The sequence below is a fragment of the Xenopus tropicalis genome, chromosome 3 (assembly GCF_000004195.4).
Source record: "Xenopus tropicalis strain Nigerian chromosome 3, UCB_Xtro_10.0, whole genome shotgun sequence".
NCBI lineage: Eukaryota > Metazoa > Chordata > Amphibia > Anura > Pipidae > Xenopus > Xenopus tropicalis.
Genome location: NC_030679.2, coordinates 41,509,513 through 41,524,344, shown reverse-complemented (window position 1 = coordinate 41,524,344; position 14,832 = coordinate 41,509,513). Strand labels below are relative to the sequence as shown.

General features: G+C 37.7%; 1 protein-coding gene across 1 annotated transcript in view; it reads right to left on the bottom strand.

Annotated features, from left to right (window-relative positions):
- Positions 1-14,832, bottom strand: part of sh3pxd2b (SH3 and PX domains 2B) — a 95,169-nt gene that overhangs the window by 66,229 nt on the left and 14,108 nt on the right. Inside the window, 1 exon segment of the mRNA NM_001016567.2 lies at positions 5,300-5,380. Coding sequence (NP_001016567.2) covers positions 5,300-5,380 — 81 coding nt within the window.

The window sequence follows — 14,832 nt, the reverse complement described above, 5'->3', positions numbered from 1 at the left end:
GCTTTTATTACATGAGGAAAAGTGTAGCATTTCTAGCTTACTCCTGTGTTGAGTTTTGAAAAAACTGCCATAAAAACTGTATTAAATCCAGTGAACAATAAAAGATATGATTTGCAGACAGGAAGAAATAAGGTTCTATCATAAGCATATGAAGGGAGTCATTACTGCAATGGTTTGGTCCAATTTGTTGCCAGCCAGGAGTGCACAGGGCATAAAGTAAAAAATGAGGCACCTACAGTGGTGTGAAAAACTATTTGCCCCCTTCTTGATTTCTTATTCTTTTGCATGTTTGTCACACTTAAATGTTTCTGCTCATCAAAAACCGTTAACTATTAGTCAAAGATAACATAATTGAACACAAAATGCAGTTTTTAAATGAAGGTTTACGTTATTAAGGGAGAAAAAAAACTCCAAATCTACATGGCCCTGTGTGAAAAAGTGATTGCCCCCCTTGTTAAAAAATAACTTAACTGTGGTTTATCAATTTCAATTTTCAATTTCAATATCAATTTCTGTAGTCACCCCCAGGCCTGATTACTGCCACACCTGTTTCAATCAAGAAATCACTTAAATAGGAGCTACCTGACACAGAGAAGTAGCCCAAAAGCACCTCAAAAGCTAGACATCATGCCAAGATCCAAAGAAATTCAGGAACAAATGAGAACAAAAGTAATTGAGATCTATCAGTCTGGTAAAGGTTATAAAGCCATTTCTAAAGCTTTGGGACTCCAGCGAACCACAGTGAGAGCCATTATCCACAGATGGCAAAAACATGGAACAGTGGTGAACCTTCCCAGGAGTGGCCGACCGACCAAAATTACCCCAAGAGCGCAGAGACAACTCATCCAAGAGGCCACAAAAGACCCCAGGACAACATCTAAAGAACTGCAGGCCTCACTTGCCTCAATTAAGGTCAGTGTTCACGACTCCACCATAAGAAAGAGACTGGGAAAAAACGGCCTGCATGGCAGATTTCCAAGGCGCAAATCACTTTTAAGCAAAAAGAACATTAAGGCTCGTCTTTTGCTAAAAAACATCTCAATGATTGCCAAGACTTTTGGGAAAATACCTTGTGGACCGACGAGACAAAAGTTGAACTTTTTGGAAGGTGCGTGTCCCGTTACATCTGGCGTAAAAGTAACACAGCATTTCAGAAAAAGAACATCATACCAACAGTAAAATATGGTGGTGGTAGTGTGATGGTCTGGGGTGGTTTTGCTGCTTCAGGACCTGGAAGGCTTGCTGTGATAGATGGAACCATGAATTCTACTGTCTACCAAAAAATCCTGAAGGAGAATGTCCGGCCATCTGTTCGTCAACCCAAGCTGAAGCGATCTTGGGTGCTGCAGCAGGACAATGACCCAAAACACACCAGCAAATCCACCTCTGAATGTCTGAAGAAAAACAAAATGAAGACTTTGGAGTGGCCTAGTCAAAGTCCTGACCTGAATCCTATTGAGATGTTGTGGCATGACCTTAAAAAGGCGGTTCATGCTAGAAAACCCTCAAATAAAGCTGAATTACAACAATTCTGCAAAGATGAGTGGGCCAAAATTCCTCCAGAGCGCTGTAAAAGACTCGTTGCAAGTTATCGCAAACGCTTGATTGCAGTTATTGCTGCTAAGGGTGGCCCAACCAGTTATTAGGTTCAGGGGGCAATTACTTTTTCACACAGGGCCATGTAGGTTTGGATTTTTTTTCTCCCTAAATAATAAAAACCCTCATTTAAAAACTGCATTTTGTGTTTACTTGTGTTATCTTTGACTAATAGTTAAATGTGTTTGATGATCAGAAACATTTTGTGTGACAAACATGCAAAAGAATAAGAAATCAGGAGGGGGGCAAATAGTTTTTCACACCACTGTAAATGCCATCAGATGTAGCAGTTAAACTGCACTTTTCATTTTATGTTGGAGAACCTAATGCTTTAGTGCATGATTATGGAATTCCCTGCCAAGAGATATGGGCAGTGAGTGATTAGTTAGTCATTTACAAATGGGAAGCGTGTCATGTGGGGGGGAAAAAAGCACTGCTATCATTTTTTGTAACTAAAAAGCAATTTCTAGGAGACTCAAAAAATGTTCTTTTTTGTGAAAAAGACCTATTTTCAGGATGTCAATAGCAAAGAACAGCTATTTAGTCACATCATATGGCGATAACAGCATACTATAAACCTTACAGAATCCATTTGCAGAGCCCAAAGAACGCTTTCACCTTGCAGTGTGCTGACATAACTCTATCTACGGCCATGGTGGTTAAATGAAGGAAAACGTAGCTATTTTGTTGCAAATGGCCTGAATTATTACAAGGCTGCTATGGAAAGATAAGATTGCTGGGCCAAGTAAGCGACTCAACACAATGCAGCACGCAGTATCGTTTAGAAGAAGTTCACATCAATCTTACTACTTGCCATTGCTTTTTTTAAGATTTTAGTCTTTGCAGGTTTAAGATATGCATTAACTTACAATATATGAATATAGTACAGGTATGGGATCCACTATCCGGAAACTCGTTATTCAGAAAGCTCTGAATTACGGAAAGCCTGTCTCCCATAGACCGCATTTTATTTAGATTTTTAAAATTGATTTAATTTTTCTCTGCAAAAATAAAACAGTCCTTGTATTTGATCCCAACTAAGATATAATTAATCCTTATTAAAGGCAAAACAATCCTATTGGGTTTAATTAATGTTTTAGTGATATTTTTTTTGAGTCGACTTAAGGTATGAAGATCTAAATTAAGGAAAGACCCCTGAATACCCATGGTCCCAGTCATTCTGGATAATGGGTCCTATATCTGTACAGGCCAGAGTATCTTAATCAGGATTCTAGGTTATCTTGCCAATGAGATACCATAAATCTATGACTGAATAGCTATTTCCCAGTTCTAAGAACAATTATGCAGAAAATGTGATGGTATAGTGGCAATTACGTTTAAACTGAACTTAATATTTACACTGAAGATTGTAAAAAACGCATCTGCTCCCATTAATCATTTAACTCCCGGGCAACACAAAGAACTGATACAATTCCACCATCCATGGGTATGACCAGCTTTCCGAGGGGGTGAACTTGGAGTATTTAGTCACTATACAAATACTGCTTCAGCACTGCATACTCTTTCCTTACACTCGGCACGCCAGTCTGGCCTTCATAATAATAATGAATACAATAACATGCCAATTTCCCTTGCTATTTGATATTTATCTCATTAGGAGAGACTAAAGAAGTACTCCTCCCTTCTTCCCATCTACAAAGTGTGCAGTACTTCAGTCCTCTATAATTGCAGAGCACATTCATCAGAAACAGTTATGAATACAGCTATCCCCTTGTCTCCTCACACTGATATTATCTGCAGTACTTTCCATAAAGTAAAGTAGTTCTCCACTCTTGGCTGTCTATTCCCTGGCAAGTGTGACAGTGTAGTGTATCCAAGCACACAGAGAATAATACTCAGCATTTATTATTCTTTAATGCTGCGCTAATCTATCTGTCTGACTGTTTATCTCTGCCAGCTTGGGTGTCCACCCTCTGTTGTATTTTAACTCTATCTTACATGCGCTCTTATGGGGGAATGTGGAAAAAAATGCTCACGATCAAAGAATAAAAGTTTGCATTTCGCAATATAATATTGTTCATTAGACTGTTATTGCATTGTGAATTTTAATTGCGCATTGCAACTTTTTAAGGCATGCTTGATGGTGGCGTAATATTTTGGAGCAAACGTAACAACTTTTTCATTAAGAAGTTTTATTACGTACACTGCGCACTGCCGCAAACAATAAAATTCGCCAACTTTGCTCCACTGTTGGAAGAGGTTGTCAAACAGATTCCGTGTTCGCAAAGCCCACATAAAATTAGTGCAAAGGCAAATGTGTTCACACAGAGGCATACATTTTCACATTGCAAATAATTTTTCCGTTACCAAATTTTATTATACTCCCCCCTTAGAGGCAAATTTATAAAAATGTGAGTTTAAAGCTTAATACATAAAAGCCCACCTACATTCTATTCATTCTTGGGGGATTTTTAGAAGCATAGGGTGAAACTTAGAGTTCATCATTTGATAAATACGCTTCTAAAAATCCCATAAGAATGAAGAGAACATGGGTGGGTTTTTATCTATTTAGCTTTAAACTCACATTTTGACAAATCTGCCACTTGAATTATGGAGATCCAAATTACAAAATGACCCCATATCTGGAAAACCTCAGGTCCCCAGCATTTTGAATAACATGTCCCATAACCTGTATAGGATCTATTATCTGAGAGTTTTTTTCTGTTATTTAGATCACCATACGGCAAGTTTGCTAAAATAAATGTAAACAATACAACAATAAAACCAACAGGATTGTTTTGCCTCCAGTAATGAGTAAGGTACTGTTTTCTTATTACAGAGAAAAAGGAAATATATTTTAAAGTTTTAAATGATTTCATTAAAATGGAATCTATCGGAGAAGATCTTCCCATAATTCAGAGCTATTTGAATTACAGGAAGTCCCATTACCATTTAAAGGCACAAGGCTGGAGGCTACAAAGCACTTTGGCAATTTACTTTCTTTACAATACAGATTAAAAACTATCCCACATGATTTCTCAGAATATCCCAGATAGGTTTTCTTACTGGATTGCCAAGGGTTATTTTATTAAATAGCTCAAATATTTTGGACTTTAAGGTAAGCATTACAAAAGATTTGCAACCATCTGAAGCAACTGAACCCATAAGAATCCAGCTAAGAAACTTAGGTATCTGGGATATCTTGAGACATCATTTGGAATAGGCAAAACTTCACCTGTGTTATTAGCAGATTTTTCCCTTGTATATAATAAGACTTAGCAGCTAGCAGAACTATCCCTAAACTGTAATGCCAGCAGCCCCCCTGGATTTGCAGGCGGAGTATTCTATTCATAGCGCTTCTTTTGTTTTCCAAGAGGTTTTAGCTCTGTACTGACAGCAAGAGGGAAGGAGTAATTTCCCTCCAACACACTCTCTGCTTCACTAATAATTCAGTCCTACCACCAAACAGAAATGGACCCAGTGCTCTGAATAACTCACCTTGGGAAAGGCATTTTTCCCTGATGTGAGCAAGAACATCAGATCATGTCAGTTAGCTCACAGGACCCGATTAATACAGAGTAAGGGAGTTAGAGAATTAGAGTAAAACTGTAAGCTGGACTAGGTACTAGTTGCTACAGTTTCCCTTTAATCTCACAGGTCCAAGGAAAAATCCAAAGCTGCAGACCCACACCCATCACATTTGGATACAGAAAAAACATTTTTCTCCAGGTTAACCTCCTACCTGCAGGTCAAAGAATTTGCTGTACCTCCTGTAGATAACCTCCGTTGTTCCATTAGACCATGTCACCTTTATGATGTATACCTGTTTGGAGAAAGAGAAATTACAGTCACAATACAGGAACATACAATTATTTTTTAATAATATTTGTGACAGAAAAGGGTTGTCCCTAACCATGGTATGTGTATTAAATAGGCTCCTTGTAACACATAACTTGAGGCTATTGAACACTCAGATAACCATGATTTAGGCAGAAAAAGCCATGGTCTTTGAAACTTTTCCCCCCACTGGCAGAGGAATGAATAGTGCATGGGAAAGCTGCATTTGGTCTTTGCTTGTTATCATGTGCTCCAGCCAGTGAGGTTCCTATATTCTGCAAAGTGTTTGCCAACAGTTTAAAATTTCCATTGCTTCAGTTTATCTTAAAAGTTCCCCGCCATCTAAAGTCTATGCACTGCCCAAAGGCATACATAGGGGATTTTTGATTAGCAAATGTTTGATAACTGCAATAACATACAAAAAGTAATTGAAGTTTTGGCAGAACACTTTTACCCTAGACATGCAAAATTTCAAATGTAAGGGATCCAGAAACCTTTAGATAGAGAATAACCACTTTATCAAGCAAAACTAAAATATGCCTCCTTTGAATCTGAGACTGGTTTAATTTTGCAGTGGCAATAGCACTTATGTCACTTTTCCCCCTATGGTTTTATCCACTATTATGTAAGTCTGATGCAGAATATACATTCCCCCCCATTAAGCCACCTAAAGGGAAAGGGCACACAGGGCGTTTTAACCGTACATTTTTAAAAACACGGCCAGTGGCACAAACTCACACAGAGAAGTGCACAGCGCTGTTTGCATGCATTTTTCAGTCAGGCATATTTACACTCCCAAGATGCAATTCATGCACGGACGCTCAAAAATACCATCTCCCAAAAGTACCCACAGAACATCCACACTCAAAGACACCATTACATATATCTACTGTAATTATATATATATATATATATATATATATATATATATATATATATATATATAGCAAGAGAATGAGCTGCACACACCAGGACTTGGCAAAAATATAATAAGTTTATTTAAGAAAAGAGATCCAACGTTTCGAGCACTAACTGTGCTCTTCCTCAGGTTTTTTCCCTGAGGAAGAGCACAGTTAGTGCTCGAAACGTTGGATCTCTTTTCTTAAATAAACTTATTATATTTTTGCCAAGTCCTGGTGTGTGCAGCTCATTATCTTGCTTTATATTTTTTTTGCTAGGACCCTGGGCATTTGAATTTCAATAGGGTGTGCTCCGTTTGTTCTTGTTATATATATATATATATACTATATATGCCACCACATGTCACCTTGTGAGAGTTTTGCCCCCATTTGCCTAATGTATCCTCTACCTTGTGGATTTCACATTGTTTTAGGGATGAGAGTTTTCATTGTGTATTGGCGCTTTGGCTGAAAGTTTGTGTACTCTGGCGGACGCCGTTTCATTTATGCCTCGTGGGATTACAATGATGTGTATCCTATCATTGCCTATGGGGCTATGTTTTGGGTGTATTTAGGACACTACATCATAAAAATGCCCCTATGGACTTGCCCTGAGGCTGATGCCACATGGCTCATTCTCAGCTTGAAGAAAAATGTAAACATAGAATCAGCCCCAACACTGGCATCAACCCCTTCTTCTTTGCCTGCACCCAGAACCACTGTGTCGGTCCACACAGCTGATACCGTAGAAGACTCGCAAGAGTTTGCATTTCAGAGCCAATATCCGCTGTGTGTGCCTGCACTCGGACTGAGTTCCAGGTGAAGGCAAAGTAGAAGGCTGATTTCTAAGCCAGCTACAGAGAGTACTATGCATACTCATCTAAACAAAATAAATTACTGTTACTTCCTAATGCACCAACACACCTAGAGATTTTATAAATATACGTTTGAGGAAATTGTAAAATGTAGTAGCCAAATCCAAAGTTGCGCTCAACATTTATGATCACGAGGAGTAAATATCATCTCTGTTTATCCTCTAAATTTCCACAGTTCCAATTTTATCAAGGAGATTTTTCAACAAATTCAGGAGTGGAGACAGATGGGCAGGAAACCAAAAAAATGTACATATTCCCATCTGCAGGAAACCGAGCGTCTCCTTCCAGCCTGCAGATCGAGGAGATCTAAGGGACTATAACAACATTAAATGTTTGTTAGGTCTTCAATCTTAGATTCAGCTCATGAACACAGAGGTTATCTCTTAAGAAATCTCAGAACTTGCAGAAAGCAATGATTGAGGCCTGGCTGCAAAGCACCAATACCCACGAGTATTTCCAACAAAACAAGTAGCTTATATGGGTTGCTTTTCTTATCTTGGTCTGTTATGCCTGCAGTGATGGCAGATATTCATGAAGGCTCATTTACAAAAGCAAGTGCAATGTGCAAAAGTAAATGTGGATCTCCATGGTTTTTAATTTATTTTTTTGTTAAACACACTGGAGCTGATTTATTAACAGTGGGCAAATTTGCCCATGGGCAGTAACCCATAGCAACCAATTAGGGATTGGCTTTTCAATGTGGTGGTTGTTCCTGAACAAAATGTTGGCAATGTGCTTGTATTCAGCCAAATAGCATTTTTTTGTCCAAAGACAAATAAAACAGAATTTGTGCATGCCTACTACTACCTAAGTTATAGTGACATACTTCAAAGACAGAAAGAAGAGCTGAACATTATTCTGAATAATGACAAGACGGTGCCAATAAACAGAAAGTCACTTTATAGTCACACAATACTCACTATACTGTTGCACTAAACTCTGCTTATGTGCCAACTGTAAATAAAACAATATTATAACATTGATGGAAAAGGGCTAGCACAGATGTATAAGCCGTGTGCCCTTAAAATCCTTGAGCGTGTTCCAGAACATTTGGCTTTTTATTTAAGCCCATTTAGAATTGCCAGATGACATCATGTAATCGGGCAGTTTTGCTTTGCTGAAATCCCAATGTGAACGCAGGTTTTACAGAGTTATATCACTGCTGGCCTTTGTCCTGAAGAAACCGACTAATGTGCCTTTGGTTTGAAAGAGAACCACTTTCTGGGATCAGAAAAGCAATATAGTACGTTCAAGGTGCTGCTTGGAATTCAAAAAGGTTTTTAGTACTTTATTTCAGTTAGCCACGCAAGCCATTTGAGAGGCCAACACGCTTGTCAGTTTTAATGAGCTGCCTACCTACTGGATGACTTCTGGCTGTCTAATAAGTGTGATGTGGTTATATTGTATTAAACTCCATTCCCATTGGCTTTCTGCTGGAAGAATTAATAGTGTGAATCTGTTACTTGTTGCATCCAGGCTTCTTTTGCCACTTAATTTGGTACAACTGTGGAAAGAGGCGATAACCTTTATGGGCTAATTTAGTAGATTATAAAATGTGAGCTTTCTGGACTTCTGAGGTCCCTGCTATACGCATAGTCCATGCCTGAGGTTAACATGAAATTATGGAGAGCACTCACCCGACCAGTACACCAAGATTAATCATGTCCCATGCTACCATGCGATCCACACGTCCAGGTCAGGCAATTTCAATCAATGAGTACATAATCTTCATAGAGGACAGGAAACATTGTTTATTTTATAAAATATCACTTTTATACCTTCCATTAAAACAGTAATACATCCAGACACATAGGTTGAATGTTACACCATACGCTTGACACATTTTATGGCTTCACACCACTTCATCAGAAGCAACTTGCTTCTGGAATAACAAGAATAAAAGTGATATTTTCTTAAATAAGCAATAATTCCAGTTATGTGTGAAGATTATGTACTCCATGCCTAAGACCTAAGAAGTCCCGAAAACTTGTAATTGATAATCTGCTAAAATAATAAAAGTTATAGCCTACCCTGTATTTTCTGGTTTTGATCTATGGTAAACATGCGGCAACACTCTGCTCCTATGGACACTAACATTCCCATTAACTTGCTTTTTCTCAGTAGTGATAAGGCAGTAGCTTGTACTTGATGTTAACTAAAATACATGAAATCCAGGTCAGTGACAACAAAATCCTATTGTTTATAGGTTTTTAGGGTACCCATTCATAGTGCCACAACCAAAACACCAGGCACTCATGGATCCAACTGGCAGGCTCTATAATAAAGTTTGTAATTGTTTTACACAAGCCTGTTCATGGGATCCATGAGTGCCTGCTGTTTTGGTTGTGGTAAGATCCTCCTCTTGCTGTAGGTCTCGGGCATGTGCACCTGGTCCCCACGTATACTTTGCTGAGATATACTTGTACATTATGGGACTTTACACTAAAATGGAATTTCTATTGTTTCATAGCCAGGCATAGTGTCCCAAATTTCAGAATTATAGATTATATGAAAAACTAAATGCCCAAAGCATCCTACATAACAGATTCTATACCTGTAGTATTATCGAGCACAACTAAGAATAAAACCAGGTAGGTATGGTGAGATCACTGGCCAGTATGACTTCACTCATGGTAGGCCATTTTAGTCACTACGGGAACATACACACCCTAATTTCCCTTGCCTGAAAAGCCGCTTCAGAACATAACACTAACTGCAGCCACTCCATTTATTTTACTACATTAACTCAATGCATAATTCACAGGGGCAAAACAATACACATGTGCTTTATTGTGCATGGGAGTTAAGCTTAATTAACTTAATGCATGCTATCTCCGTTAACAATTATGTGTTAATTACCATTGCCTTTGTAAAGCGGAAGAATCATGATGTACTAAAATGCCTTACTAATGCAAAATGGGTTACTGAAAATACAAGTGATTCTTCTAACATATTACCAGTTTATTTAAAGGAGCATGAACACTCTCAGATTTATGCTTCCAAGCCAAGAAACATTGCAATCTTAGCAGGAATTCATATATTATATTTTTTTTTCCCCCACCCAGTAGGAAGATATATAAAGCATACCTTGGTGTAAATGCAAACCTGCCCAAAAAGAATGTTAAAGGCCCACAGTAACCCTACGCTCTTCTGCCTAAGCAAGATGTTTTCACATTAAAAGAAAAGAATAAAAAAGCATGATGTTTTTAAATTTGATGAGGTTAAATACTCCCTTTTCAGAACAGTTTCTTGTTTAGGCTCATTACTGCATAAAACAATCACCTAGCTACAACCTGGTTCAATATGCATACAGCAATGCAAACTTTAAACAGGCCACACACAGTGTCTGGAAACTTAAAGCAGTTGGTCCAACTAAAAGTACCGTGGAACTCAACAATGGTGCCAAACAAAAACATCTGTGTTTTCAAATGTTTGGTACAACTTTCTGGATAACGGGTTCCATATCTGTATAGCAAATGTATAGCCGTCTATATGAAACAGCAGGAAACTTGAGTTCTGTATTTATATACAGTTTAAAATTGCTCTGTTCAAGAAAGCAAAAATAATGCATTTTCATTATTCAAGCAACCAACTGAATCTCCCATTGCACATGAATGCCTACATTAAAAGGACAGTATACGGAGGTTTTTCTAGGCTTTCCCTGTTAAACATATGCTGAGTTTACCAATTACAGCCTGGTAAAGCAATACATACGTTTTCATGACCATTTGTCACAGTCACACTTTTCCATTAGAATTGCTGGATTAGATTAAATAAATACACATTAACATAGCGTCTCCTATTCGTACAAATTGACATTTAAAGGGGTTGTTATCCTCCAGATTAATTTTTTGTGACCGCAGCAGCAGAAAAACCATTGCTCTCTGAGGCTACAGTTTTTTTATTGTTATTGTTACATTTTATTACAGTATATTTCTATTTAGACCATCCTCTATTTATATTCCAGTATGGTTGCCTGGTTGCCAGATTAAATTGCACTATAGCAACCAGAGAGCTACTGAATAAAAAGCTAAATAATTCTAAAACCTGCTAATGATGAAAGTCCATTTGTAAATTGCCTCAGAATAGCACTCTCAACATCATATTACAAGTTTAATATGCATGTAAATAAGGATCAATGTGCATCTTTATATATAGGGTGTATTGATCCTTTAAGACCTTAAATGACTAATGGTGTAAAAGGTTGTACTTTGTGCTTCACAGAAGCAGAAAAAGAGTTATATTCCAGCCTTACATAATAACTGAATAATGAAAAGTATATAGGAAATGAACATTGCCATGGAATTTCGGCAGCAGCTCTAGTCAATTAGACTGATACAGCAAATCACCATAGTGCAAACAGATGCTATAAAAAAGGAATAGTGGATCCAGTATTTTCAATTGACTGTAAGGAGTTACAGGAAAGCACTGCCATATGACTTACTGGCTACACTACTGCAAAGCAGATGGCTAAATAAGTCATGTGGTCCCAGAGATGCTTTATAAATGACCAATTGCTAGGAGGAATTCTTGGTACCACCACCCATCCCCACTAGATATATGCATGGTTATAGCAGCACTTCGTGATATACCGCAGGTGCTATTTCCAGGACTATTGCTTCCAGCTGTGTCTGGCTTAAATAGAAATCAGATTTCAGAAAGAAAAGGCATTCAGAAACAAACAGCTTTACTTTGACTATTAACAAAATCATATATCAAATGTTCTTTTTAGAGATTTCCAGTCCATCTATCTAGGGTTAGCTAACGTCAAGAACATTGCCTTGTTTTCCTCCACTGATTTACTGTTCAGTTTAATGCACAGAATTAGGTTCCTAACATTTTACATGCTTCTGTTAAAGGGGCAGTATCACTTTTTTCAACATTAGATTAACGAATATGGCTTGTGCTGAGCATACTTTTTGCCTAGACCTTTAATTAGGAAATATATACAGTTTTTGTGACTGCTTGCATAAAACAGGGTAATTTAAAATGAAAGTAATGGGGATCCACCAAATCCACTATTTTAGGATCCAGCTGAACCCCGAATCCTTTGCAAAAGATTTGGCCAAATACTAATCTGAATCCTGCACACAAATTAAGACAAGGAAGAGATAAAAAGAATCACATACAAAGTCACATGATTTTAAGGATTCAGATTCAGTTCGGCCAGAGGCATGGATCCATACAAATCCGAATCCTGCGGAAAAAGTCCGAACCTTGGCTGAATCCCAAACAGAATCCTGGATTCGGTACATCCCTAAAGTAAAACCACTCTACTTTTTCTTCATACAAGCTGAAAACAAATTAGAAATCCACAAAGAAGCCCTCTGTATAAACAAGTCCCAAACTTCCTCCAGCTGCAGCCTGTTAGGCTGTGAGATCGGGAGCAGCTCATTATACAAATAACATATGTTGGTGGTTAGTTACAACAACAGTTTCAAAGACAGAACAGCAAAAAGACAGCGTATCAAATCCCACAGATTGTAAGCTCTACGGAGAAGGGACCGACTTCCTTTTATCTCTTTGACACTTAACTCTTTAATGGAATTGTACATTGTATTTATTATTGTAACAACCCCCTGTTTTGTTCTGCTGTACAGTGCTGCGTACATAAGTAGTGCTATATAAATAAAATGCACATACCTAGCAGCTGCCCCATTATAATCTTTTCTTCTCTGTAAGATTCATGGCAATATCTATGAATACCTAGAATTATTATTAAATACAAAATAGACAAAAAGATACTTGATTTTTGGCAGAACCTATTAACAGTATGTTTTACTTACTGGGCTTCTGTAAAATATAGGTTTGCCAAAGGCTCTGGCCTATGTGGCCCAGAGAGGGCATGAAGTGCCACAGGGCATTCACTGCTGATACACATGCCGCTTTGTGTTTCTCTTATACTGAACTATTGAACATTTTAATATGCTTGAAATTTTACAGCACCCTTAAAATGAAATAAGGAAACTTTGTAGCATGTCTCTGAGCGGTTAAGATACAGAAGCACATATGGAATGAATTCCTATACCACTTAAAGGTGCCCTTGGCAGAGAGTGTTATATAAAAGCCAAGATTATTGTGGTTCGCCATAAAAGAATACCTGATATATAGAAGAGTTTAGGTTGCAAGTAAAGCAACTGCCTCCTAATTAACTGGGTGCTGGGTAAAGCCACTCAATAGAAATGTATTTCTTTTACACAGAAATATTTCCAGAAGTACTTTCCAGATGCTCATCAATATTGATTTAGGATGAGCTGCTAGTGACCCTGGAATAGCCTATAATTTGAAATTATGACAGAATTATATAAATTATGTCAAAGAAAAAAAACAACACTACATTACATACAGCCAAATAATTGGCTGTGTTCTAGCCTTCCTTTCCCATGTGGGGTATTTTTTCTTCTCTAATATCTAGGGGGGCCATTTACAAACCGTTGGAATTTTTTTAGTGCTAAAAGTTGCAGAAAAAAAAGTCACGCCTTTTACTATGCATCCAAACGGATAAAAATCCGACTCCGAATTCGCCAGCTAAAAACTTGCCGAGATCATGTAGAAGTCAATAGCACATGTCCCTTCCCTGGAGGATTCTTCTTTTGCTTCTAAACTTTAGAGGTTTCGGATTTTTGACTGGGTTTTTTTTTGCGTGACAATTTTAAAAAGTTGCCGTTTTCGTGCGTTGAAAAATGTGAATTTTTCACAACTTTTCTGCAACTTATTTTGTGCAGACTTTTTAGTAAATGTAAGACATTCATGGAAATGGGTTTAGTCAAATTTTAAAACTTTAGAGTTTTATTAAATTTATTAAATTAAAGGGGTTATTTGCTGTGGATAGTGGAGCAGGAATAGGCTCTGTCCATTCATTGGTTAATCTAACCTAGCATGTATAGGTGTCCTTGGATTGTGTGTGAGAACAGTAAATGGAATGAGCCAGGGGATGACCCTTAGTATATAAAATGGTATTATTGTTTTTAGAATTACTGCAGGCACATACTACAAGAAATGTAGATTTTTATGAAAATGGTTTATTTAGATGAAGCAGGGTTTGAAATATGGGCTGTTTTATTCAATGTATTAATATAAAGACCTGCAATGCTCAGGGGTATAGTTACCTTTTAAGTCAGTCATTCCAAATAGCAGTGTAGTTAATATTTAGGGTCTATTCACATAAAAGGTATTTCATTGTGATGTAAGTATTTGGGGCTCTGATACCGTGGGTATATGTGTGCCATAAAGCAAAATTAGCTTTACTAAAATAGCGCCTTGTCATGTGACATCTGAGTATCGTTGGAAAATATGATATCTCACATAGTTTTTAAGCAAAAATAAGTTCTTTGTATTCAGATGGCAGTATCGCTTTAAATAAAACATGATAAAGTCAACCACTATCTGACCCCACCTGTGCGCCCAAGTCACACTTGACACATTATCTGTGGGGCTGTCCATACAAGCAACTACATGCTGAAACATTATGCAATATTTGTCAAACCTACTACCCTGTACAAAAATGCAGCCAGGGGTGTAACCACAGAGGCAGCAGACCCTTTTGGTAAGGAGGCCCATAACTGTACAAGGCCAGTTACAAGGCCCTAATTAACGAGCAGTTTCAATAGATCTTGGCAAAATGAATGAGCTTACCAATATTTTGGAGCCCTAAATAAAATTTG